Genomic DNA, 27,932 nt, shown 5'->3' with positions numbered 1-27,932 from the left:
TGTCATTTGCAACGGGTTCCCTAGTCTTAGGTCCCAGTACTGCTGAAATGTGAGCTAGGGGGGATCTCTTACACAGTGCAAAATACCATTGAATTCACTGTAACTCCATGTAGTCATAAAGATTCACATCAATACATCTATTTGCAGGATTGGGTCCATAATAGGAAGTAGTGAAGTTTTGCTCTATAGAGGTGCTTGGTGAGAAATGAACTCAATACAGTCCAGGGGTAGTACTGGTATAATTTTGAGATCTTCTTTTCCAAAGTTTAACTGAAAGCTAGAAACCCAGGTTTAGCTCTCCATTGCATTCATGTTATTTCCCCAACTGGTAAACGGCAATAACAGGACTTTTTATAAAGGGATGAATCATTTATGAGAGGCATATATATATAGATAAATATAGATATATCTCCCTTGCCACACTCCCTCACATACACATCACCTCCAAACCCATCGGCCAGCTACATTTTGGACATGTGGGATCCTTCTCATTTTAGTCACTCTTTATTGGGCCCAACTCAAGGAAGCAAGAAAGCAGGTGATGATCTTATAGTTAAGACCCTGGACTAGGACTCAGGAGATTTGGGTTTTGTTCCTGGCTCTGATACTAATGTCCTGTGCGAACTTGAACAAGTCACTTCCCATAGCCGTGCCTCAGTTTCCCCACCTGTCAAATAGGGATCATGTGAGGATGAATTCATTGATATTTTGAGGTGGTAGATATTATGTTAATGGGTGGAGCCATGTTCAGACCTAGATGAGACTTCACAAAGGAGTGCAGTAACCATTGGCCACAGAGCAGGAGTGTAATATTTTTGATCATTCATTCATAAAACCACCATTTAATGAAAGATCTTCAAATAAGAACCAGGCTACAGGCTAATTCATAGCTGTTTATTGTAAATCACTCATGAGTTTACATGTCATTAATGGCAAATGAACACTGTTAAACACCTGCTGGATGAAGTACAGAATAAGGACAATTCTTTTATATTGGCATCATTTAAAAAACAAAACTAAAGAAAACCCGAACAAACCCAAAAGAACTGAGTTTGGTTTTAAAATTGTACATCTTTCCTGAAAATAACTAGGCCTGATTCTCATTTATATTAAGGCCATCTTTCCCCTCCTCCCTTTGCAGTGTAAATGGGCGTGAAAGTGGGCATATTCACACTGCCAGAACAGGGCAAAGGGAATCTCAGGCCTGGGCTACACTACAAAATTAGACTGGTTTAACAATGTGAAAAATCCACACACCCCCAAGTGCATAGTTAAGCTGACCAAAGTTCTCGTGTAGACAACCGCTAGGTTGATAGAAGAATTCTTCCATCCAGCGAGCTACTGCCTCTCGGGGAGGTGGAGTGCAGTACCTAACCCCTCCCATCAGCATAGGCAGTGTCTACACTGAAGCAGGGCAGCTGTAGCATTTTAAGTGTAGACAAACCCTTAATGTAAATGAGAATCAGGCCCTCTGTCTTCAAAAGTGCTCCAGTGCAGACAACATAAAGCCTTTCTCCTGCACTGGCTACCATCTAACACAAAGGGCTGTAGGTCCCAAGACATGCTGCTTTTAAAAGGCAACTGTTAAATCCAGAAGCTACATAACTTTAAAAAATATATATATTTTGCTCTGAAACCAATAGAGGCTACATGCAGTTGTAACATTAGGAAAAACTGTGATCTAGATAAAGGCCAGGTTTTAAAGACCTGATAGTGAAAGCTGGAAAAAAAATGAAGACACCTATTGTGCAGAAGTAGCTAAAATATGCATGCAGCAGTGGCTGTGACCTGTTAGAATATAAATTAGGTCTCCAAACATTTAAATCGAAGCTTTTTTTGGTTTAAGACATAGTTGAGCAGTATATCTTTACAAGTTACAACGTTTATGTGACAATGAATGAATCAGCTAAGCATGGCATCAGTTTGTATTTTGGCTTGTATAATGTGTAGCTTTTAACACAAAAGCCTGCTTAGCAATAAATTAATTTTATATAAACAAAGACAGTGGAGCAAGGGTCTTGCAAACAGAAATAAGAAAACAGATTTTCAGACAAACATCTTTTTTAAAACTGAGTTTTCCCCAGTATAGGGGATTTTTTAAACATTCTTTTCTGTTTGTTTTTGTAACAGCATATCAGGCCCTATCCCCAACCCCCCAAAAAATTATGTCTCAAAGCATGTTTGGTTGTCTAGTAAAAACAAAAACAAACATTCACCTGAACCGCACTTTGAAAGGATAGTTAATTCCTCCATCTTGCCAGGGTTAACACGAACAAGCATATTACAGTGTACACTGGACTTAAACTAGAATGACTAAAATCAAAGATCTAGGATGTTTAACACGAATATTAAATAATATCCAATATTTTTTACACTTAATATAGTCTGGGATTTGGACATAAGACATCTAATAGGAAAAAAAATTGGGACTAAATTCACCCCTGACATAAAGCCACTAAAGTCAATGGAGTTATCCCAGGGATTAATGTAGCCCATTTTATCGGAAAAAAAAAAAAAAAAAAAAAAACTACTTTTCTCAAAGAAAAAATACACGCGCACACACACACACACACGACAGCATAGATTTACACAGAAATGTTACATTTTCAAGCACTGCCATCACCAGTCCTCTCTTTGCGGGCTAAGATCATCTCCTTGGGAGCCTGTTTTCGGTCAGTAACCAGCCCCAACCAGAACATGAAGTCAATGAACCATGTGGTTGGGTTGAATTTCAAGCCAAGCTCGCTGGCTGAATAATCAAATGGAAAGGTGTGATGGTAATTGTGGAAGCCTTCACCTAGAAAAACAAACAGATTTTAAGTGCAGTGGCCAACATATGTCTTGTGATTAGATAGATAGAAGATGTTCTACCCTGGTGTAACCCTGTACCTGTAACATGTTCTACCCTGGTGTAACCCCACCAGGTGCATCATTGATTTAAAATGCAGAGAGAGAAAAAGTTGCAGGATCATGGCCTCATCTATCTAACTATGGCTTCCCTATATGCAAAAGTTGCATCAGTTTCACAAATACTGGCTTTTACATTGATTTAGTTAAACTGGGCAAACTGCAGTGTGGATACTCATCTCAATTTACAACTGGTTTACACTGATGTAGTTTAATTCAGTTCACATGAAGCTACATCTATAGCTATGTGAGATTTCTGTAGCAAACTTGGTCCTCACATCAATAAAGTACATTGTGGTTTTGCTTCCCCCATTGAGAGGGGGCAACAAAGACATTTGACAAACAATCCCCTATTGCTAAACCACATGACGGAAAACAAGAAGGGAATGGGGTGCCTACTTCACACAAGGTCTGAGGAGAGAGAAAGGGGCAATTAACCCTGAGACAGGCTGCACAGGGAGGCGGGGAGAGAAGAGTCAGGGCTGAAACTTTTAGTTGATGATGAAGCCCATCTGAGCAAGAGGCAGGCTAAGCTGCTCTAAATCCAGGAATTAGAAAATAAGAAGGGGACTGCAGTAACTTTCTGGGCTTAGAGAGGGAAAGGAACAAATGGGAGGGGAGATTAGAAGCCCTGGGATCTTAGCCCTGAGGGAAGGGAGTACCTAGATGAGGGTGGAGAAGGAGCCGGATAGAGGTGAAGTAGGATGCAGCTCAGGGAAACAGCAGCAAGGTCTGGGACAGTGCAAACCTTGCCCGCTGGTTGTAGAGTCCCTGGGTTGGAACCCGGAGTAGAGGGCGGGCCTGGGTTCCCCTACCAGCCACTGGGGAAGTGGAAAAGACTGGGCAGTGGAGCAGAAGACTGCTTGAGACAGTTTGTCCAGTAGGACTTTGAGACCCTGGAAGAGGAGGACTACAGTGACCTGGCCAGAGGACCCAGCCATGACGAGAGAGCACCCTGAGGGATGGAGGGGCAGTAACCTGACTCCAGAGAGAGAATGAGACCATGGGGTGAGAAACTGAAGGACGGGGCGTCAGACTGGTCATGAGCTAATCCCCAGTTGTGGCCACAGGGAGGTGCCCCCGCAAACCCCGTGGCAGGAGTGATCCAACGTGATTTTACAAGGATGCCTCCAGATGAGAATAACTGAAGTTCCCTTTCGGCCCTATCACACCGGAGAATTGGCCTATTCCAAGGCTGTCACAAATGAACCAGAAAGATCCACTGTTGAAAACAGCTTGACTGCTATCTCTTTTCAGCTCAACTGAGACTTGAGGCTCAATCATACCTCTGTAACAGGGCGGTGCAAGGTTTTTGTCTCACACACGCTATAAGCTAAACTGGTTTCAATACTGGTTCCAGTCTCCCATTCCTTACACCCTTTGGCAGCATCCAGCCCAGCTATTAGACGGGACGTGCTGCCGTCAGCCAGAGTCCCACCCATGTATCTGAAGCAGAGCATTGGGGGTTGGACTAGATGACCTCCTGAGGTCTCTTCCAACCCTAATCTTCTATCATTCTATGAGCCCAAAAGAGTAAGTTTAGCATTCCGAGGGCAATAGCTCAGGTTCCCTGTCAAATATCTCGCTGCTGAATGGATGTTTCAGTTAAGGTAACAGAGAGGAGTTTAGCGCCTCTTCCCTAACAGGGCTTGTGTCATACGCTGGTAGAACTCTTAAGACAGTTATAAGAGAGAGGGTTAAAAATTGTGCTGCAGCAGGGAGCAGAGAAAACCTGCTGTGAGAGAGAGTGGAGGAGTCAGGCTGAGGTGAGAGCAGAGATAAGGAAGAATAGACTTCCTTTCTATTACAGAAAAAAGTGTACATCCCCTGTGGCAGCTAATAACCCTTCCTATCCATTTCATTGCAGCACTTGTTCAAGAGGAATATGGACAGGCCCTGACATTTGCACTCAAGGGTGTCTGACATTCATGCAGTATTTACGTGTGGCAACTGCGCGACTGACTGTCAAAATAGCCACTACGTCTATTCAAATAATAAAAGAAGAGGATAATCGTATGGCATGAGGCTTCAATTAATGGTGGGTTAGCCCTGGGAAGTGGGAAATATCCATTTTTATTTTAGAGTAGCAGGTCAGAGCTTTAGTTTTGGGACACAGATGTGTGCCGTCCAGTAGGCAAAATTATTGTGATTAAAAGGGAAGGAGGAGGAGGAGATAGATGATCACAAGCTCAGCAGCACTGATAGTGGGAAGAGCAGAAGTCAGGTTCAATTATGTATGATGAATACAGAGGCTAAGATGGTCCAAAGTAGGTACCTCATAGGAACCTAAATCCATACTTGGAATCTAAGGGTGGAATTTTTAATGACTTCCCAACCTGTGGCAACCTCTACATCATCACCTATTACTGTTCTCATTGGGAGGAACTGTCCAAGGAAACGGAAAAAAGAAACCTGATTTCAGACATTTAACACCTATACACTGTACAGGACCCCTACCTAGGCGGGGACCAGAAGCAGGCAACACAAACTAAAGTTGAGGATGATCAACGCAAGATTTGCCACTAACAAACAACCAACAATATACAACCTCATTAGTGACAAAGCACACAATATAGCCTGCATCCCCAAGGCCTGGCTAGATAATATTGCCGCAAGCCCTGTGCTAGCGCACCTTGTTCCCCCAGGATACTCAGTACATCACAGACCTAGACAGGACAAGAAGGCAGGTGGCCCTGCCTTCATCTTCTCAGCAAACATCCAATGCAAGAGATGTGCCTCACGTAAGACAATTTCATTTGAATTGATGCATCTGGCAGTCAAAACCAGACCCAAAGCTAACATAGGTTTTATGCTCATTTACAAACCAGCACAGATTAAATGATCCATAAAGGAGCTCACCGACCCCTTGTCAGTGATGGGGGTGAAATGCCGCTGACTTGTCATCCTGGGAGATTTCAACACACATATTCAACAAGAAGAACAGGAGTACTTGTGGCACCTTAGAGACTAACAAATTTATTAGAGCATTAGCTTTCGTGGGCTACAGCCCACTTCTTCGGATGCATATAGAGTGGAATAAATATTGAGGAGATATATATACACACATACAGAGAGCATAAACAGGTGGGAGTTGTCTTACCAACTCTGAGAGACCAATTAAGTAAGAGAAAAAAAAAAACCTTTTGAAGTGATAATCAAGATAGCCCAGTACAGACAGTTTGATAAGAAGTATGAGAATACTTACAAGGGGAGATAGATTCAATGTTTGTAATGGCTCAGCCATTCCCAGTCCTTATTCAATCCTGAGTTATTTGTGTCTAGTTTGCATGTCAATTCCAGCTCAGCAGTCTCTCGTTGGAGTTCTTATCAAACTGTCTGTACTGAGCTATCTTGATTATCACTTCAAAAGTTTTTTTTTTTTTTTCTCTTACTTAATTGGCCTCTCAGAGTTGGTAAGACAACTCCCACCTGTTTATGCTCTCTGTGTGTGTGTGTGTGTGTGTGTGTGTATATATATCTCCTCAATATTTATTCCACTCTATATGCATCCGAAGAAGTGGGCTGTAGTCCACGAAAGCTTATGCTCTAATAAATTTGTTAGTCTCTAAGGTGCCACAAGTACTCCTGTTCTTTTTGCGGAAACAGACTAACACGGCTGCTACTCTGAAACTTGTCATATTCAACAAGGCCACTGATGCCAAAGCCCCCAAACTCATCTTCTCCCTTGCCACCCTAGGATGTAAACAGGTCACCTCTGATCCAACCCACGTGGCTGGTCACACTTTGGACCTGTTTTTTGACCTAGATGTCAAAAATGGAGGACATCACAACCCAGCCACTATCTTAGACAGATGATCACCTCACAAAGGCAGTGGTCAGAGACCTTCCAGCATCCAGGCAACAAGAAGGTCCAATGATCCTGATTCAACCACGAAGACTCATGGACTCCAACCAGTTCCAAAGCCTGCCAAAGGACAATAGCACTCCATCCACAGGACGAGGGGTTGAGAATCTAGTTACCATTCTACAGTCAGCCACTGACACACTGGCTCCCACATGGCCCCTTCCTCCACATTGCTCACACATCTCCGTGGTTACTGGTGCCTTACGCTGGGTGAAGAGAGAGGGATGGAAATTTGAGTACTGATAGAAGCAAACAAAGGCTGATTCAGAGAGGATGAAACATAAATTCCTCAAAGTCTAGGCCGAGGCTATATTATAGGCCAAGAGAACCTTCCTATCAGCCTCCACTGTGGCTGTCAAATCCCTCCCCAAGCAGTTATCCAGGATGGTAGACAGCTTCATTAATCCTGAATGACGACGACCTGCTGTGGAGCTGAGCACTAAGTGCTGTGAAGATCTATCGTCCTACTTCACTGAAAACATCACGCACCATTAGGAAGCCTTCTCAAACAGCTGGGATCCACTCCACCTCCACCCACCAACCAAACAGCCCACCTGCATTCCCAGCGTTCATTCGTCAAGAAATTCTCAACACCTTAAAGGAGTCTTAACCCAAGAGCTGTGAATCTGACCCATGCCCTTCCTGACTTGTGAAAGAGTCTTGAACAACGGGTGCCACTCCTGACTGAAATGATCAGTGCCTCATTCACAGAAGGAAACTTCCCTTCCTCCTTCAAAACACACACTAGCCTAACCAATGCTGAACTAACCCACCCTGGATGCTTCGGTCCTAGCCAACTACCATCCACTGTCAGACCTCTCATTCCAAGCTCATAGACAAGCTAGCAAAAGGTGAACGACAAGCTCATGTAACTGAAGCCAACATCCTAGACCGTCTCATTCTGGATTCAGGCCAGGACAAAACCAAAACTGCCCTAGTGACACTTTTGGATGATCTCCTCCTGCCAGCGGATAGAGGAGAGAAAGATCCATTCTCATTCTCCTGGACTTCTTGACAGGATTCCACAATGTTGACTGAGATTCTGTTGTCTCGCCTGAGAGAGATGGCAGGGATCCAGGGTAACATGCTAAAATGTCTTAAGCTCTTTCTGGAGGGATGCATCCAACAAGTAGTGCAGGGAAACTGCACCTCTCCTACCAGACTACTCACATGTGGAATTCCACAAGGATCAGTTCTCTCTCCAATCCTTTTCAACATCTACATGCAACCATATTCACACACATGACCACAGCACTACCACCAAGAGGGCCTAGTGCTTGGATAAGATCAGCTCACTGGTGAAGAACAGCTAGCTGACGCTGACCCTGAGCAAGACACAGGTGATGCTAATGGGCAGAGGAAAGTATCTTGAAGAGCTTTCAGCTATGGTGCAGTCTTCATTGGTTGAAGATACACACCCACTCCCTCCATGACTGTAATAAGTGTTTCATAACTGAGTGCCATGGGAGTGCCTGGCCAGTTGGTGAAATGGATTTAGTTTAGTGTCCCTTGTGAGAGGAGAGAGACAGGGCTCAGGTGTAACAAACACACAAGGAATCTTTACTTAGGACACTCATGGCTTTGCTGTCCTGCACAGGATTACTGCAGACAGACTGCCTAACTCCTGGCCAGGATTAAGCACTCAAGGAATGGATTGCTGACTATCCTTTGCGCATGGTTCTAGTGGCTGCTCTGTTTGCAGTGAAAGGAAATCCCACTGCTAGCTAGAGCTCGGCAATGCGCAAAGTAATCCAGGTTAAAGCTTCAGAGAGACATTTTGCCTGGTACTCACCAATTGCTCCTAAAGTGACAAATGCATTCTGCCGGGGGCTGATGTACTTGTCGTAGGGTCGATTGCCGTACATGTGAGCCGCGCTGTTGACCAGCCAGGTGACGTTGAGAGAGACGGTGTAACGAAGGATGGAAGCAAGGAAGTAGGAATTCCACAGACTCTCCCCCCAGAGGTACCAGGGCACCAGGGTGGGGATCACAAAGCACATTAGCACTACCGAACTCTTATAGTACCTACAGGGAGAGAAAGGGACAAGAACAACAACATTACTGTGACAGGAGGGGGAGCTGCATGGTTACTGAACTGGACTAGGATTCATGGTACTTGAGTTCAATTTCTATCTCTGCTACAGACTCCCTGTGTGGCTCTCTGTAGCAGGTCATTTCATCTCTCTGTGTCTGGATTCCTCATCTGTAAAATGGGAATAATAGTACTTCATTTGGCCTAGCAGTCTATTTAGATAGTAAGCTTTTGGGGCAGGAGCTGTCTCTTGCTATGTGTGTGTGTACTGTGGCTAGCATGATGGGACCCTGAGCTCATTCAAGGTCTCTCGGTGTTATTATTATTATTATTTATATTACAGTATTATATAAAAAAATATATTTTAAATGAAAATCTGGCATGCAGTTCCTGTAACTCCTCCTTTTCTCTAAGCCTTGTACAGAGCTAGTTGAGAGATTTATTTTCTTTACTAGAGAAGAACATCTGTATATGTCACTGGCTATTGGGCAGTTTACTCACTTGGTGCTGAACCATGACGTTTTAACTCATTTCTGATAGCCATATGTGCTAGTGTTGCCTAGTGGACAGAGCACGGGAGTAGCATTAAGGAGGTCTTGGGTTAGTCCCAGCTTTGCCACTGGCTTTCTGCATGACCTTGGGCAAGTCACTTCACCACTCCGTGCCTCAGTTTCCCCATGTGTAAAGTGGAGGTAAGATGATCTATGGATGAGAAGCCTTATGTAAAAGAAAGGTATTATCATTATTATGCCAAAGAAAGTTCACTGGAACAGAACTGCAGCAGATGAGGAGCCCTGCAGATTATCAACTCACTCCAGCAGGGGAAAAACAGTCTAAAATCTAGCTGGTTTTCCAAACTGAAACAAATAGCATCAGAGCAGATGTTAGCTGCATTCAGCCATTTGGACCTTAATTTGTTTTTGCACAAAAAAACTGGTGCTGACTTAAAGTAAAGTAAATGCAATCTGCCCTCAATTTTACCTTCAAGTGCAGATTTCGGCTTTATTAACACAGAGAACGTTTTCAAACCATTATTCAGAATACTCAGAAACAGGTGCCAGCAACCATCATGCATTAGGAAGGTAACAAACAATTTTTCTTTCTTAAAAGCTTGTTTCCTCCCTCCCTTTCTCCCTGCCTGTGTGGTTATGTTTCCAACAGCCCACTCCAAAAAAAAGTGTGAAGATTAATTACTCATGAGTGGTAAGGCCAATACGCCGCTTGTTAAATGTCAGGAGCTTTTCTGTTCCTCCACAAGAATGTTAGTAGTGGAGCGTTTGGTAGTTTTGTTTCAGTTCTCTCCTTGCCTATTTGTCAGCTGCTGTCAATAGGCTACATGGAAGATGTGTCGGTTTTTAATGGTAAATTGTGCAGGCTGACTAAAAGAGGAATAATTAAAAGACTTTGCTGAAGGGGAAAAAAATTACCATAAAATTGCAGCTGTTTTCTGTCAGAGTGAAAATTGCATTCAACATTAATCTGTCTACGGGGAAAAGACAGGTAACGTCGGCTAAGCCGGGGGAAGGCTGAACGCAGCAGGGGAAGCTCCAGATATGCATAACTCGCTTGTTTTGTGTTTCAAGGGGAAAAAGGACTGTGATTCAAGGTTCTGTGGCAGTCAGAGTATTTAAAGGCATAAATTACAATTGATCAAAATACTGGAGCTCAAACTGTACAGCGCAAACCCCCCGTCTGAACACCCTGGAACTTTGCGAAAGTTCCACTTTGGCTGCAAACTTTGCAACTGGGGCCTGTCTCTATGAAATGCACCAAAGACCATTTGCCCGATGTCCCAGAATGGCAATTAAAGGTATATCAGCTGGGCTGGACTGCCCAACTACATTTGTGTCAAATGCACTATTATCCTACAGCTAGTGAAGATTCTTCTTGAGCGCCATCTGTAGGAAACACTGGTTTTGGAGCAGGGATATTGGCGTTCTCTCCCCACTCCTGCATAAAGCACCAAACAACCGCAGCAGCAGAGTGAAAACAGCCGTGAATAAAAGTCTTAAGAGGCTACAGGTCTGTTACAATACATATGAAAGTTCTGACTAGGCACATTGAGCCCTGATTAATTTCCCTAGCAAATCACAACTTGCACTGGCAGTGATCCCATGCCCTTAGGTCGGCTAATCACTTGAGATTAGCAATAGGATGGACCGAGAACTTTGATGCTAAGCAAATAGCACAGATTCAATAAGAGGAGAATTATTATGCAGGTTCACGTTTGTCGATATTTTGGTATTGAAGCACGTTGAGCATGTTGGCCATTGGCACGGTTTTTATTTTCACTTCCACTACTCAGATCACAAAGGCACAAACTCCTCCATAAAGGAAGAAGAAAATTAGAAGATCTGCTCTAGCTCAAGCAGAAGTGAAGGGCAAGAATTATTGGGAGAGATTCTATGGCCTACATTAGAAGTCAGACCAGACCATAATGGTTCCTTCTGGCTTCAAAACCTGACTGAAAATTCTGTCATTTAAGTGGGTAACACAGGTGTAACTGCAAGAGAAGATTTTAGTCTTTTATTTTTGTTTTTTAAAATCTTCTGGCAGCGAGGCTGATTTGATTGGGCACCAAGTCCCTATCACAGAACAAACCGCACTGGGCCTGAATTTGTCTACCTGGCTATCAAAGTAGGGCCTTAGCCAGCACCCACTGAAGTCAGTGGGAGGCCTTCCATTGACTTCAATAGGCAATGTATCATCATCAAAATCTTTTACTTGATTTGTGGTAGCACATAGGGTCCCCAGTCACAGACCACGGCTCCACTGTGCAAGGCCTTGTACAAACACAGACCAAAAAGACAATCCATGCCCCGAGAAACTTACAATCCAAGTCATGTCTGCGGTCCCCCCACCTTCTTTATTTTTAAATTATTTGTATTCTCACATAATGCAAAAATAGAGGAGGGATTTTCCTCAAACTTTCCAGTGAAAATCACCCCTTTGCTGAGACTGCACAGAAGATTTCAGTCCCCCCCGGGACATTTTGGAGACAATTATAGGCAAATGTAAAGAAGAGATTATAAAACAGAGGCAGATACAGACCAGGTGTATGAAGGTGCAACTCCAATGAAGGTCAGGGGTTCGCACCCGTTTACTTTCAATCAAGCCCCCAAATCTATATGCAGCTGTAATTCTGACTGATCTATTTCTTCCTCAGAATTTCATGAGGGAAAGTAGTTTTCAAAGCCCTGCAATGTGACAACTTGCTCCAACAGTTCAGCCAAGTTTGTATGATCAAATGTGGGGGCTGGAGAAGGGGAACAAGACACACACACACACACACACACACACACAGAGAGAGAGAGAGAGAGAGAGAGAGAGAGAGAGGCATGGAGGAAATAAAGCTGAAGAGTGCAAGAGGCAAAAAGAAAGGGAAAGCAGGATGATAAGTGAAGCAGAATGCTAAACTAAGCCGGGAGGGAGGCAAAAAGGGCGGGGGGGGGGGAAGTGAGAGAAAGGAATAGGGTTCCCAACTTTCTGATTGCCGAAAACCAAGCATCCTTGCCCTGCCCCTTCTCCGAGGCCCCACCCCTGCCCTGCCCCTTCTCCCTCCGTCGCCTGCTCACCCCCACTCTTGCTCAGGTGCTCGTTTTCACCAGGCTGAGACAGGCCGTTGGGCTGGAGAAGTGGGTGAGGGCTCCAGCTGGGAGTGCAGGCTCTGGGATGTGGCCGGGGATGAGGGGTTTGGGCTGCAGGACGGGGCTCCGGGGTTCAGAGTGTGGGAGGAGGTGCGGGCTATGGGAGGGAGTTTGTGTGTGAGAGTTCTGAGCTGGGTCAGGGGGTTGGGGCGCGGGAGGGGGTGAGGGATGCAGGCTCCGGGCAGCTCTTATTGCAAGCGGCTCCCGGAAGTCCAGCTCCTAGGCAGAGGTGTGGCCATGGGGTCTCCATGTGCTACCCCCGTACTCAGATGCTGCCCTCGCAGCTCTCATTGGCTGTGGTTCCTGGCCAATGGGAGCTGCAGAGCCGGCACCTGGGGCAGGGGCAGCGTGCAGAGCTCCCATGGCTGCCCCCCAGCTGGAGAGACATGTTGCTGTTTCCAGGAGCCATGCGGAACCGGGTAGGGATGGGAACCTGCCTGTCCTGCTGCGCGACCGACCGGACATTTAATGGCCTGGTTGGCGGTGCTGACTGGAGCCACCAGGATCCCTTTTCGACCGGGGGTGTTCCAGTCAAAAACCGGACACCGGAAGGAGGGTGAATGGCAGAAAGAGTATAATGTGACAAAGGAGCCGGCAAGCCATGTGAAATGATTCAACAGAGAGAGGAGCAGCAAAGAGGCCCAAGGGGTGGGGAGACGAAGAGAGACAGATAGAAGGTAATGCGCAATAAGTTGGAGAACAGGCCAAGAATACCTGAATAGTCTGAAGACAAAACAAAATCAGGGGCTGGCAAGAGAATGTAAAGGTGCCACAGGCAAGCCTGCATAGCAGGGTAACGCGCTGTGTCGCACAAGGGCTCGGCACTGGAGAATGAGAGGCAAGTTATCCTCAGACTGACAGGCAAAGGGATCCCTGGCTCAGCATCCCTCGTTGCTTAAAATTGTGGGGGGAGGGTTGCAAGGGGACACACACAGACCTGGCAAAAACCAAAATTTTAAAAAACAAGATGGGTCATTGAGGGGAACTCTTTACAGTCTTACCAAAGTTGCTGCCCCCAGATTATGACACACACACACACACACTTTTTTCAGGCCACTTTAAGCACTCGTATCCCTCTGAACTGGGCCTCATTAGACAGGGCACCTCTTATTTTTAGCCCAGATTTACCCCCGTCCATGCTGATCTCACAATATCTTGCTTACATTTCTGTAAAACAGTGGCACCAGAAATGCAGCTGTCACTGAGGCAACATTATTGTTAGACCTGGTCCAAAATTAAAATAAAGAAAAACATTTTAAAGTTGTTTTTATTTTGCCAGGATCAAAATGGATCCATTTTAATTTTTGTGGCGGTTTTTGTTTGTTTGTTTATCAAGATGGTTATCAACATGTTGATAGAAGCTTTTTATTTATCAACAATTTAGGTTTCAGCAAATGGAATGTGCCACTACACATTTCAACAAAAAATGCAATTCAAATTTCAGTTTAAAAAACCCCACAAACGTTTTAGCAAAAAGTTAAATGGTGTCAGTAATGGTGACATTTTTTTGCAAAAAAATGTGGTTTAAAAAGTCAGCCATTTTACAAGGAAAATAAGTTCTTACTTGAAATCTTTTGGCCAGTTCTAATGATTACTTGTGCAAGATAAGTGACCCTCCCTTTCCTGCAAACGCCGAGCACGTGTGTGTGTGTGTGTGTGTGTGTGTGTGTGTGTGTGTGTGTGTGTACACATCCTTCATTTTGAGTTTTTGTCCCATGTTGTGCAATTAAGGGCCAGAGATTGTTGTACCTTTATTCACAGAAAATTGTACCTTACACCAGGCGTTCTCAATCTTTTTCTTTCTGAGGCCCCCCAACAGGCTATAAAATCTCCACTGCCCACCTGTGCCACAACAACTGTTTTTTTGCATATAAAAGCCGGGGCCAGCGTTAAGGGGTAGAAGCAGGGGAATTGCTCGGGGCAACACACCACTGGGGGCACTGTGAAGCTAAGTTGCTCAGGCTTCGGTTTCAGCCCCGGGTGGTGGGGCCCGGGACCCCGGGCTGCAGTCCTGTGTGGCGGGGCTTTGGCTTTCTGCACTGGGCCCAAGTGAGTCTAACACCAGCCAGGCATGGTGGACCCCCTGAAACCTGCTTCAGCCCCTCAGAGGCCCTGGACCTCTGGTTGAGAACCACTGAGTAGTTTCATTGCAGTTAATGGAGTGGATTATTCATGGACTAAGGCACTACTCAGTGGGCCAAGTTCTGCTCTCTGTTACACCAGTGTAAACGTAGAGTAGCGCCATTGAAATTAACGGTTTTACTCCAGATTTACGTTAATGTAACTGACAATGGAATTGGACCCAGAATGAGTAAGGATGTCACCTAATCCAGTCCTAAGAAATCCACTAGAGAGGTACAATTCAATATTATTATGACCAATCAGACTTCTTTGTTTTTCCAGTAAGTAAATAATAAGCTTCTGTTCTTACAACAATGTGGTGTTGACATAAACAGGTGCATGTTCCTGAGAAAGAGAAAATTTAAACTCTAAATTCACTAGACTAAATAGTCCAAAACTCAACTGTCAAATCCAGAGCAATATCACTTGCTAAGACAATCTTCCCTGCACAGAACTGTACCTTATGCCACAGTTACATAAGCACTACAGAAATGCCTGTCTGAGACGGGACATGATTCACTCATGCAAAGGGGAGAAGACAATGATGGAAGCTCAAACACACTGCAAAGGAGACTTTGCAAAGTCCTGGGGAATTCTCCACTGCTCTCCAAAAAGCAACTAAAACAACTAGACCAAAACACTGAATCAGTTTCATCCCTGGTCCAGTCCCATTGACCAGCGATTCGTTCAGCCCTTCCTGGGCGTTTTTGCAATGCGAAGACAGGCATGACTGCCCTCTCTTCCCAGTAGTGTCCAAAAATAACACTCTGGTTACCAAACAGAATTGATCCAATCTGCCTTTTAGAACTCAATGCTGGGAATAGTGCCTACGTCCTAGGCAGTAATTACTCATCATAGAAAATATTATAATTTCAATATAGGCGGAAACAGCCAGATCAGTATCCGCTACCATAGTGATGATAATGGACTGGGGAAGGCTGCAGTCTGGTCTGTACGAACCCAGCGGGCCAAGCTGATGACATCTCATTTTATAAAGGAATTAAGGTACTGGGAGAGACAGCAGTTCAGCTCGACTGGGTCCTGTGGGCCGGGTTGGTGATCATCGGATAATTCAGACAGAGAGATATGTTTTATTCCCCACTGAGGCGGTTAATGATGATCATGTTTATTGGATTCTATCAATGAATGCAATAAAAGCGCCAGATGCAGACTTTTCTTTTTTTTCCCCTGGTGTTTTTGGAAGAGGGGAAGGTAAGAAAGGGGCAGTTTGCTCCGGCAAGGGGGTCTGGGAGTAAGAGCTTGCGGGACTGATCTCCTGGTACCCAACAGGTTATCACGGCGTGGGGTGGGCTCTACTATTTCCAGACAAGTTTAGGGAAGGGCATGTTGGGGAGGAAAGAAAAGGGAAGTATAAAATAACGTATCAAAAATAGACTAAGCGGAAACAGCCCTGCCCCCCCAAACCTCTGCTCAGATCCCCGCTTGGGAGCAGTTCCAGAGCTTTCACTTACTTTCTTTGAAACCGCACAACAGGGTCATCCAGCAGGTCAGTGAAATCCAGCTTCCTCCCTTTTTCTATGACATCGCGATGCTTGCGGACAAAGAGCCAGCCGATGTGGGAGAAGAAGAAGCCACGACATGCATTGTGGGGGTCAGCGTCCGTCTCCGAGTACTTGTGATGCACCCGGTGGTCTCGACACCACTCAAAAAGGTCATTCTGTGGAGACAGCCAGGGAGGGGTGAGAGATACAGACTTGGCATAATGACTTTGGTAACACCTTATCTCATCCCCTCCACCCTCCAACCACACCCTAATATATTTGAACCGCAGAAATGATTCTCTGAATTGGCTAAGAAAAATAAATCACGTCAGATTAAATCAGGGATTGAAACCACTAGGGAAAATGTGTGTTTATATACACAGAAGGTTGGCACTCGTATAGCCAGACCCTGCTGTTTCCTAGAATCATAAAAGATTAGGGTTGGAAGAGACCTCAGGAGGTCATCTAGTCCAACCCCCTACTCAAAGCGGGACCAACCCCAACTAAATCATCCCAGCCAGGGCTTTGTCAAGCTGGGCCTTAAAAACCTCTAAGGATGGAGATTCCACCACCTCCCTAGGTAATCCATTCCAGTGCTTCACCACCCTCCTAGTGAAATAGTTTTTCCTAATATCTAACCTAGACCTCCCCCACTGCAACTTGAGACCATTGCTTCTTGTTCTGTCATCTGCCACCACTGAGAACAGCCTAGCTAAATCCTCTTCTGAATCCCCCTTCAGGTAGTTGAAGGCTGCTATCAAATTCCCCCTTACTCTTCTCTTCTGCAGACTAAATAAGCCCAGTTCCCTCAGCCTCTCCTCATAAGTCATGTGCCTGAGCCCCCTAATAATTTTTGTTGCCCTCTGCTGGGCTCTCTCCAAATGTGTCCTTTCTGTAGTGGGGGGCCCAAAACTGGACGCAGTACTCCAGACGTGGCCTTGCCAATGCCAAATAGAGGGGAATAATCACTTCCCTCAATCTGTTGGCAATGCTCCTACTAATACAGCCCAATATGCCATTAGCCTTCTTGGCAACTAGGGCACACTGCTGACTCATATCCAGCTTCTCGTCCACTGTAATCCCTAGGTCCTTTTCTGCAGAACTGCCGCTTAGCCAGTTGGTCCCCAGCCTGTAGCAGTGCATGGAATTCTTCCGTACTAAGTGCAGGACTCTGCACTTGTCCTTGTTGAACCTCATCAGATTTCTTTTGGCTCAATCCTCCAATTTGTCTAGGTCACTCTGGACCCTATGCCTACCCTCCAGCATATCTACCTCTCCTCCCATGCTTAGTGTCATCCACGAACTTGCTGAGGGTACAGTCCATCCCATCATCCAGATCATTAATGAAGATGTTGAACAAAACCAGGACCAACCCCTGGAGCACTCCACTTGATACCGGCTGCCAACTAGACATCGAGCCGTTGATCACTACCCATTGAGCCCAACGATCTAGCCAGCTTTCTATCCACCTTATAGTCCATTCATCCAATCCATACTTTTACAACTTGCTGGCAATAATACTGTGGGAGACCATATCAAAAGCGTTGCTAAAGTCAAGATATATCATCACGTCCACCACTTTCCCCATATCCACAGAACCAATTATCTCATCATAGAAGACAATCAGGTTGGTTAGGCATGACTTGCCCTTGGTGAATCCATGTTGACTGTTCCTGATCACCTTCCTCTCCTCCAAGTGCTTCAAAATGGATTCCTTGAGGACCTGATCCATGATTTTTCCAGGGACTGAGGTGAGGCTGACTGGTGTGTAGTTCCCCGGATCCTCCTCCTTCCCTTTTTTAAAGATGGGCACTATATTTGCCTTTTTCCAATCATCCGGGACCTTCCCTGATTACCACGAGTTTTCAAAGATAATGGCCAATGGCTCTGCAATCACATCCGCCAACTTCCTCAGCACCCTCAGATGCATTAGACCCAGAGCCAGGGACTTGTGCATGTCCAGCTTTTCTAAATAGTGGTGAAAGAACAGGTTAAGGACTGAGCTTCTCACCTCCTCCCCATGCTGTGCTGCCCAGTGCAGCAGTCTGGGCGCTGACCTTGTTTGTGAAGACCAAGGCAAAAAAAGCATTGAGTACTTCAGCTTTTTCCACATCACCTGTCACTAGGGTGCTTCCCCCATTCAGTAAGGGTCCCACACTTTCCCTGACCACCTTCTTGTTGCTAACATACTTGTAGAAACCCTTCTTGTTACCCTTCACATCCCTTGCTAGCTGCAACTCCAATTGTGCTTTTGCCTTCCTGATTACATCCCTGCATGCTCGAGCAATATTTTTATACTCCTCCCTAGTCATCTGTCCAAGTTTCCACTTCTTATAAGCTTCCTTTTTGTGTTTAAGCTCACCGAAGATTTCTCTGTTAAGCCAAGCTGGTCGCCTGCTATATTTGCTATTCTTTCTGCACATCGGGATGGTTTGTTCCTGCCTCAATAAAAAAAAGCCTTGGTAAAGGCTTTTTAAAAATACAGCCAGCTCTCCTGGACTCCTTTCCCCCTCATATTAGCCTCCCAGGGGATTCTGTCCATCTGTTCCCTGAGGGATTCAGTCTGCTTTTTTGAAGTCCAGGCTCCATATTCTGCTGCTCTCCTTTCTTCCTTTTGTTAGGATCCTGAACTCAACCATCTCATGGTCACTGCTGCCCAGGTTGCCACCCACTTCTACTTCCCCTACCAATTCTTTCCAGTTTGTGAGCAGCAGGTCAAGAGAAGCACAGCCCCTAGTTGGTTCCTCCAGCACTTGCACCAGGACGTTGTCCCCAACACTCTCCAAAAACTTCCTGGATTGTCTGTGCACTGCTGTATTGCTCTCCCAGCAGATGTCAGGGTGATAGAAGTCCCCAGTGAGAACCAGGACCTGTGATCTGGAAATTTCTGTTAGTTGTCTGAAGAAAGCCTTGTCTACCTGCTCCACCTGGTCTGGTGGTCTATAGCAGTCACCCATCACGACTTCACCCTTGTTGTTCTCGCCTCTAAACTTAACCCAAAGACTCTCAACAGGCTTTACTCCAGTTTCATACTGGAGCTCTGAGCAATCATACTGCTCCCTTACATACAGTGCAACTCCTCCACCTTTTCTCCCCCGCCTGTCCTTCCTGAACAGTTTATACCCATCCATGACAGTACTCCACTCATATGAGCTACCCCACCAAGTCTCTGTTATTCCAATCACATCATAGTTCCTTGACTGTGCCAGGACTTTCAATTCTTCCTGCTTGTTTCCCAGACTTCTTGTGTTCGTGTACAGGCACCTGACATAACTAGCCGATTGCCCTGGTTTCTTAGTATGAATCAGGAGGCCTCCCCTGTTGCACCCTCTTCCTTGTGTTTCCTCCTGGTATCCCACTTCCCCACTTACCTCTGGGCTTAGGTCACCATCCCCCAGCGAACCTAGTTTAAAGCCTTCCTCACTAGGTTAGCAAGTTTCCTTACCCAGAGGAACCAGCTCTGCAGTGGAAAGGAGGTGACCCTGCAGAAAGGATTTTACGACTGCATTCCTGGACCACTGTGGAGCTCAAGGGGTCCATTTCTTTTTCACCCTTGATATAAAATTGGCCCAAACCACAACATTCAGAGATGGATTCAGCCTCTCCTAAAGTTGCTGGACTCCAGAGAGTTTTCATAGAGCCCATTATAGAGATGGGGCTTGTTGTGAAGTGTAGATCTGGATTCAAGCTTCCCCAATGGTTGGCTTATTCCAATTTGGGGGGTTGATTCAGGCCCATCTCCAATCCTAGTAAAAAGGACACCAAGGAATTTGTTCAGTGTCAGAAAATAACCACCCATAGTGGCTGGTGCATCAAACGTATCCAGATAAAGGCAACAGAGACACTGGTGGTGCTGAAAGCCAGACACTGTCCATCTTACTGAGTTGAATGAGACACTCAACAAATCTGCCCTAATCTTGTCCTTCTTAGTGATTTCCAATAAGCCATACTGGAAAGTCACAACTGCTGCAGGCCCACAATAATACATCTCTTTCATCATGGATATTTTTCTTTCCCAGTATGCAGATTCACTACCCTAGGAAGAAACGAGTGTTTGCAAGACCCAGAGCTGAAAGAAATCCGATTCACCTCCACCGTGGTTCCTGCAGACCAGTGGCCTAACTGGAGTTCATATCCATGAGAGAGCTCAGAGGATATTCTTTGAAGTTGGTTTTTCCTGCAGGTCTCTAAGTCAGCAGCATCTGGCCTGGAAACAGGTAACACTCACTCTAAAAAACCATACTGCTGTTCTACTGCTGGAGGAGATGCAGTTGGGAGGATGGCTTATTGCCAAGTTCTGGTTTAGTTTGCTTTGCAATAGAGACAATGTCATTGTACTGTCCACAAACCAAACGATGGTACCTATTCATTACCATCCCACACATTATCCACTGCCTACAGCTCATCGTCATCAACTTCTCTAGGGACGAACGCAGCACAGAAAATGTGTCAGATCTTTTGAGGTGCCAACTACCTTCCTCTCTCATTGAACTTATCAGTTCGGCATCCTACAAGAGTTGGCCCAATATGTGACAACAGGCCAAAAAGACCTGAGAGAAGGAACAAACAGCAGTAGCCTATCCCTAGGCCAAAACAAAGCTTCAACAGAATTTTAAACTTCTTAGCTACCCGTAGCTTCAGCACCAACAAAAAACTGCCCACAGATATGCTGGAAAATTAAGACTCAGAAAAGCCAAAGATGATTTTCACTCACTGGACTTTTGTCACTAGTTTTATTTTTATCTTGAGGTCTTTGTGAGAGTGACTTGGGAAGTCAGCTGTAATGATGGTTGTTGGAGGGAGAAGGTAGGAAGTGTACCTGATTTAGGTATTAGAGTGTCTTTGTTATAGGATCTGGTTCCTTCATGTGCAAATGGGCTGGGACAAAAACCTTAGACCCAAAACTCCCCTGAATGTTGGATCTCAGGTCAGGATACAAATTACAGCTCAGGCTCACGTCTGCTCAAGCTGTCATGAGATATGAAGGTCAGTTAAAAGTCTGATGGCAAAGAATGGCTGTTAACAAGGTTACCTGTCCCATGGTCAAGCATGAATTCTAGAGCCACAGTTTTCAAGAGTGGGTATTTAAAGTGAGGCACTTGAAGGGACTGAAATACCATAAGTGGTCTGATTTTCAGTGGTCTTGAGCATCCATTGTCTGGACATCTCTGAAAATCAGGCCACTTATTAGGTGCCTAACTATAAATTTGGGCTCCTAACTTTAGCCCCCCCCCGTTTGAAGATGTTAGTCTGTGCTCTCATCTATAGCAGTGTGTTAAGCAAAAACCATTCAGCAGAGCAGCCTCTTCTTTCTTCCCACTCTTGGCACGACGTGGAAGACAATACAGCATCCGCCATCCAAAGCAGCAAGTGTTTCAGGAAGGGCAATAGGATCATCCCTGTCAGCTGCAGCAGCTCTCTTTTCAGCAGGAGAAGAGAGCAGACAGACAGCTGGGGGTTTCTGTGAAACATCCAGAATGAGGCAAGAACAAAGAGAGTGTACGTTTCACCATTCTTGATGAAGAATGCAGTAAGTCCAAGAAGACAACTGCGTAGGTCCACATTTTGTGAACTGAGAAGCTTTCGTGGCCAGAGTTGGTAGACATCCACTGCCCTGTATATCAGCTGCCAACTTCTGAGAGACTGTATGGTGTGAATAAGTAGTACTGCTGAGGGAGACTGGGCCATAGAACCAAAGAACCTGCCTCTAATCTGTAAATTAAGAAAATTTCATCATCCTAAACTTGTATGTGGAAGACTTCCGGGACTGCACATAAATAACTCCTTTCGACCTCCGTTCCAGCAGAGAATTAAAGAACAAAGAGACACTGAAAAACTCAGCTAGACTATTGTCCCCAGACTATAGTAAAGTGAGACTAAGTGACATTTGTATGGGAATGTTAATGTAACAGTAACCACTGGAGTCTTGATTCCGGTCATGTGACAAGGGTATTAGTTTTTTTGTAACGTTAACCCATGTCAGGTGACTGGGACCAGGAAATACAAACAAGTCTCGTTCCAGCATTCCTGTCTGTCACACCTTTATTACATAATATCAGAAGAAAACTAAAGCTTTGGTGAAAATGAAGCATAGGAAGTCACCTGAACCTCAGTCTGGCTGACAACTATTGGAGATAGTTGCAGTGCTTCCAAATCTGACAGGAAGCAAATAGCATTGCAGAGAAACTGCAGAGGCTGAAATCCTCCATAATGCTAAAAGGGGCAGGTCCAGAGGCACTGGAATTTTACATTACACTCCAGTGGGAGCAGGACGAGGCCCGAGGAGTGCTAGACAAAGTCATTTACAAATGACAAGAATGTCACTTGGGAAAGGCACATATTCTTTACTAAATGAAACTATCGATCACGATGTTAGAGGCCTACATAATAAAGCTAGTTGTGGGTTAGCCAACAACCAGCTCAAAGCAACGTTAGTGCAAGAAATTAACTTGGCTTTTCATAGACCAGTGGATATTTGCAGGACTAGTGAAAAATGTGCTTCCCCAAATGAAAGTGTTAGTGAGCTGCGAAAGAGCTGAAGTGCATCTAATTAAAAAATGCATAATGACAGAATAGAAGGCAAATAAAACAGCAGAGACCAGAACTGTTTGTAACAAATACAGAGGCAATCACAACGTGATATGTAAACGTGTCAGACATGAGGAATGTGGCATCAGACAGGAAACATTAGCACACATTTGAAGTAAATACAAGAGTAAAATACACACACGAACATACAAAAGCCATGAGTAAGATGCAGACCAGATGTCTTGGTTGTGTCTCTTAAAAAGCTTGCAAAGCGAGGTTTTCTAACAGGCTGGTTTGTGACATAGGAAATAAATGAACTAAATTGAAATTCCAGACTGATAGCTGCAGCTGAGTGCAAGGTAATCAGAGCAAAAGATTAGTGACTGCCTGATGTTAAGTTCAAAACCAGCTTGTTTCATATAGTAGGCAAAAATAAACCCATGCGGAGTCACCATGGCACATCTCAGTAAGAATGGATATCACTCAGTAGGATTTGACATAGTGAAAGAAAGGAGCTGAGAAACAGGAGGAGTGTGAAGTAAATATGACTCAGCTACTGCCCCATTTCTGAAACAAAAAAGTGATTCAACCTTACAAGAGCTTGAGAAAGTAACTCTAGCTGGATGGTCAAGGTCAAGAGAGGTTTCAGGGTAGCAGCCGTGTTAGTCTGTATCCTCAAAAAGAACAGGAGTACTTGTGGCACCTTAGAGACTAACAAATTTATTAGAGCATAAGCTTTCGTGGGCTACAACCCACTTCTTCGGATGCATATAGAAGTGGGTTGTAGCCCATGAAAGCTTAAGCTCTAATAAATTTGTTAGTCTCTAAGGTGCCACAAGTAGTCCTGTTCTTTTTAAGGTCAAGAGAAACAGCTCAGGTACCTCCGAGCATAAAAGTCTACTGGGACTATAGAGATAAAATTGCTGCATCTGATAGGATTTGTGCAAGAGACATCATGCCACAATAGCACACAGCGTGAAGTAGAATCCACAGTGCCCGTGGAGATGTGTTTATACTGAGATATTAGACACGGTGGGATGCTGTAGCTCCTCCGATGCTACCTGCTGTCCCTGAAGCCAACATAGGGCAATGGCCAGCAGTCATGGCAACCACGATAATAGTCCTGTCACTGGCTTGCTGCTCTTTAAGGAGAGTAGGGCTCAGCATGGCCTGTGACTGATCAGCTACCCCTCCACCCCAGACATTTGATCCTGATTGGATAGGGATCAAAAGGCCCTGTCCAGTTATCCATCCCTGCTGGGAAGTGATCATGCAATGCCTACAAAGGGTTGAGAGAGCTCAGCTGGATGGCAGGGAGTTGTAGAAGGGTGGCTGGTTCCTCTGGGTAGGCCCTGGAGAAGGGACTCCCAAGCATGCCTGGGGAAAGACTAAGGAGGGCTGCATGAGGGAGGCTGGCTTCTGTGACGGGCTCTGGAAGAAGGGAAATTCCCCGAGTGGGGAGAAGTCCTGAGCTCTGTAGGAGAATGGGGAAGAGCTGAGAGCTGAGCCAGGAGAAGTAGACCCTTCTGTTTATGTTGCACATGGGGCTAGTGTCTACATTTGTTACCAGCGCCTCAACAGTGGTGCTGAGGGAGACCACTGCTGGGGGCGTGTGTGGCTGAGGCAGGGTGAGTAGTGCAGTGGCAAGTAGGGTGACCAGATGTCCCGATTTTATAGGGACAGTCCTGATTTTTGGGTCTTTTTCTTATATAGGCTCCTATTACCCTCCACCCCCATCCCAATTTTTCACACTTGCTTGTCTGGTCACCCTAGTGGCAAGCCACATGTGGGTGCTGTGGAGGCTGACCCTGCCACAGGCCCCCCACAGCTGAAGTGAATTAGAACAGCCCTCAGGCTAGTATAACTTACACTGGGTGACCTGGATGGTGCCATTGTGACTAAACGGGGGTGCAAAGGCAGCGCAAAGCCACTTTTAGGCCCCCAACTTATCTGGATTTGCACTGTCCGCTCCTCAGCCATCGCTGATGACTGAGGCCAACGCATCCAAGTGGGAAATCTGCAGGAACACAGGAAGCAGAATTCAAAAGAGCCACAACAATCCTGATGGCTTGGATCCAAGGTGGATGCAGGTCTACAGCAATTAAGTGGGGAAGATTTCCTTTGAATAGTGGCCAGCTGTTGCATTGATTTTTTGTTGATTGTTCATTGATTCAACTTAAAAGTGGAGCTGTTGTTCAACACACCAAGCAGCAATATCATGGCACTTCGCAGGGCTGCTTTGCATTAGTGGAGTGGCAGAAAACAGCCAGTGCTCATCCAGGGAGCGAGGGCAGTATGATCAAATCAAACATATCCTAAACTGCTTTAAACAACAGCTCTGCTGTGCTCTTTGTATTGGGAGGCGAGATTAAGATGAGCGCTATCTAGTTTAGAGAACAGGATGAATAAGAGAGGTATACAAAATAATGAATGGTATAGATAGAGGTCCGTAAGGTGCTGTGATTCACCCTCTCTCATAATGCAAGAAGTAGAAGGTGGCCAATCCAAATGAAAGGAAACAGGCTGAAAACTGATAAAAGGAAATGGCGTTCATTTGTAAAGAATAACTTAACCTGTGGGACTCAATGCCACAAGATGTTATTGAAGCAGACAGATTATTTATATTAGTAATAAGATTATTTACAGTTACACTAAAGAAATAAATGTAAGTGATGCTGTGTTGCCTAGTGGATAATGCATTGCACTAGGATTCAGGAGACCTGGGTTCTATTCCCAGCTCTGCTACTTGCCTGCTGTGTGACCTTGAGCAGATCACTTCATATCCCTGGGCCTCAGTTTCTCCATCTGTAATATGGGGCTAATTATACCTCCTTTGTAAAACTGCTGTAGAAAACCACAACATGTTGTTGTTTTATTAACTAAGATAAAAATAAGCTTAATGATATCATAAGTCAATCTCTAGTGGCCTGGTTTTAGGAAGAAACTTTATTATATGGGCATGGTAGCATGTAATTGTCCTCAGAAGCATTGGTACTGAGCACTTTCAGAGTCAGGATACTGGACTACATGGACCATCGCTCTGATCAGGTTTTCCCTTGCACTGGATGGTGTGTACAAATAAAGAGGTGATCACTGCAGCCCTGCTTTCGCACAGTACAGAAATAGGAGGACGTTTGGGTTTACTTGGAATTTTTAATAGCTGGCCTCTCTTCACATAAGAGACCCTTGACTGGCCTGAAGAGAACACTGCACAAAGACCGAAGGTCACACCTGACAACCTCATCCCTACCTGAAAAGCCATGGAGTTGGCCGCGGCCAGGAATATCCTCAAAGGCAGCTTGGCTTTGTAGGACCTGTGACTCCACAAACGATGTGCACCAGCTGTCACCCCCAGAGCCGTCATTAGGAAACACAAATATGCTGCAAGACAGAAGTATATATAAATAGTGCATGTCAAGTGTCTGTTTTTATTCTTTTCCTTGGTTAAAAAAAAAATTCCTTCTGCTGTCTAATCAACCCTACAGGGAGATAGTGTCACCTAGTGGAGAGGGCACGGGACTGGGAGTCAGGACAGCCTGCTGTGTGACCTGGGGCAAGTCATGTCACCTGTGTCTCTTCTCCCACTTCTTGTCCACAGAGACTGTAAGCTCTTCTGGTCAGGGACCATCCACACTGCCTAGCACAACAGGCTGACGATGTTGGTTGGGACCTCCAGATGCTACTGTAATATAAATGGCATCTAAGAAAAGTGGATTAATCTGATGCATTCTATACTGCACTAGAGAAGCCATTAAGTTCCCTTCATTTTGTTATGTCAGAAGGGAGGCAGCCACCTTTTTGATGAGCACCATCCTCCACATGCCTTCCAGGTCTTTTGTTGAGTCTAATTTGTCAGCTAATTGAACAGGTGCCATTGACACCTCTGTAGATAAAGGTTCTATCAGAGTTCCCATTATACAACCCACTATACTCAAAGCTTTATAACTTGGCAATCAAAATTCACTCTCTGCTGAAGCTGGACATTCAAGGACTCTTAGCTTGCAGGCATCCTGCCCCCCCACCCTCCCTTCAAAACTCTTCTATGTGCATTTTCCACTTCTGGCCTAGACAGCAACAAAGTGGTCAGTTTTAAAGTTTGATTTTTTTTTTTTAAAGCATCTGAAGCAAAAATTAACTTCAATGCTTTTCCTTTTTTTTTCTGGGGTAGGGGATTTTTTATTTGCCTCTGTGCCCTGTCAAACTCTCTGTTTTCTTATAATTTCCATTATGGAAGAGCCATATGGCATTTCCCCTCACACCTTTGGCTATTTCGATTATAAGCTGTTTGGGCAGAGACTATCCACCTAGCACAATGGGGCCCTGATTTTTATTTTGGTCTCTAGAGGATACGGCCATACAAACAACAATAAAAGTAGGAATAAGGCAAGTGCTGAATAAAAATACATCCCTGCCCTTGCCAGTCCTGGAAGCAAGAGACCAGCTTGCACACTTAACCATTAACATACTGCCTTAAATCACCACAGTACTCTTCCTTTCTCCCTGAGGGATCAGGCGTAAAGTAAGGCACATAAGTACAGTAGTCAGTGTTTACACACATACTTACCTGCTCAGCACCTAGCAGGCTTGAGCCAAAACCAGCTCAGGTGCTAGGAGTTATAGAAGAGCCCCAGCTCAGCACCTTTTCTTCCTTTTTATTTTTTAATTGAACAAATGTTTCATGTTGATTTCCCTGCCGTTGTGAAGAGCAAGCGGCTGCTGTGTACCGTGTATACGCTAATGGACCACAGCAGCAGATTGGTTTGCCTAATTTCAAAGAGTTAATTTAATTTCCAAAAGCACAGTTGTACTCAGTTGAAGTCACTTTTGAATAATTGCGTGCAGCGACTATTTCAGACTTCCGAACCAGGAAAAGGCCCTTTCTGGTGTCAGTCTGATTCATTCACGCATTCGTCTCCTGATGCCATACGCTTTGATGATCTTATTATCCCCAGTATTTCTGAATTCATTTGTAACAAACACTGCATAGACTGGGTTGTTTTGTTTTACAACAAAAGAGAAAAGGCTGTGAGAATAAGAATACAGCTGCACTGTTCATCTGCCGGGAGGAAGCTGGGGAAAAGGCTATTCTATACAATCTATACAAATGGGACCAGTGTTCAAAAGCAAAATCCACTTAAACCTCCAAAATTCAAAACTACCCTACTGTCACAATCTAGGACATGTCTGTCTTTCTTAAACAGGAGACACTTATTGCACAAAACAATTTCAAAGTGTAAACTCAAACAGGCTTCCACACAGTTCCAGTTCCAGCATTGTCTGTGTTGTTCAGCAAGGACCTCACCATGCTGGGAATACATACGTGTATAGTG

The 27,932-nt window shown here is 45.0% G+C and overlaps 1 protein-coding gene across 1 annotated transcript in view; it reads right to left on the bottom strand.

The window, feature by feature from the left end:
• Positions 1-880: 880 nt before the first annotated feature.
• The window catches only part of SCD5 (stearoyl-CoA desaturase 5), a 67,074-nt gene continuing 40,022 nt past the window's right edge, over positions 881-27,932 (bottom strand). The window contains exons 2-5 of the mRNA XM_054029949.1: positions 25,853-25,983; positions 16,045-16,250; positions 8,565-8,797; positions 881-2,797 (exon numbers count right to left, since the gene is read on the bottom strand). Of these exons, the coding sequence (XP_053885924.1) occupies positions 2,607-2,797; positions 8,565-8,797; positions 16,045-16,250; positions 25,853-25,983 (761 nt within the window). The 3' untranslated portion in view covers positions 881-2,606. The remainder of the gene's footprint in view (positions 2,798-8,564; positions 8,798-16,044; positions 16,251-25,852; positions 25,984-27,932) is intronic.

Source organism: Malaclemys terrapin, chromosome 5 (assembly GCF_027887155.1).
Source record: "Malaclemys terrapin pileata isolate rMalTer1 chromosome 5, rMalTer1.hap1, whole genome shotgun sequence".
NCBI classification, from domain to species: domain Eukaryota; kingdom Metazoa; phylum Chordata; order Testudines; family Emydidae; genus Malaclemys; species Malaclemys terrapin.
The sequence above is the reverse complement of the archived record's forward strand: the minus strand, read 5'-3'. Positions and strand labels throughout refer to the sequence as shown.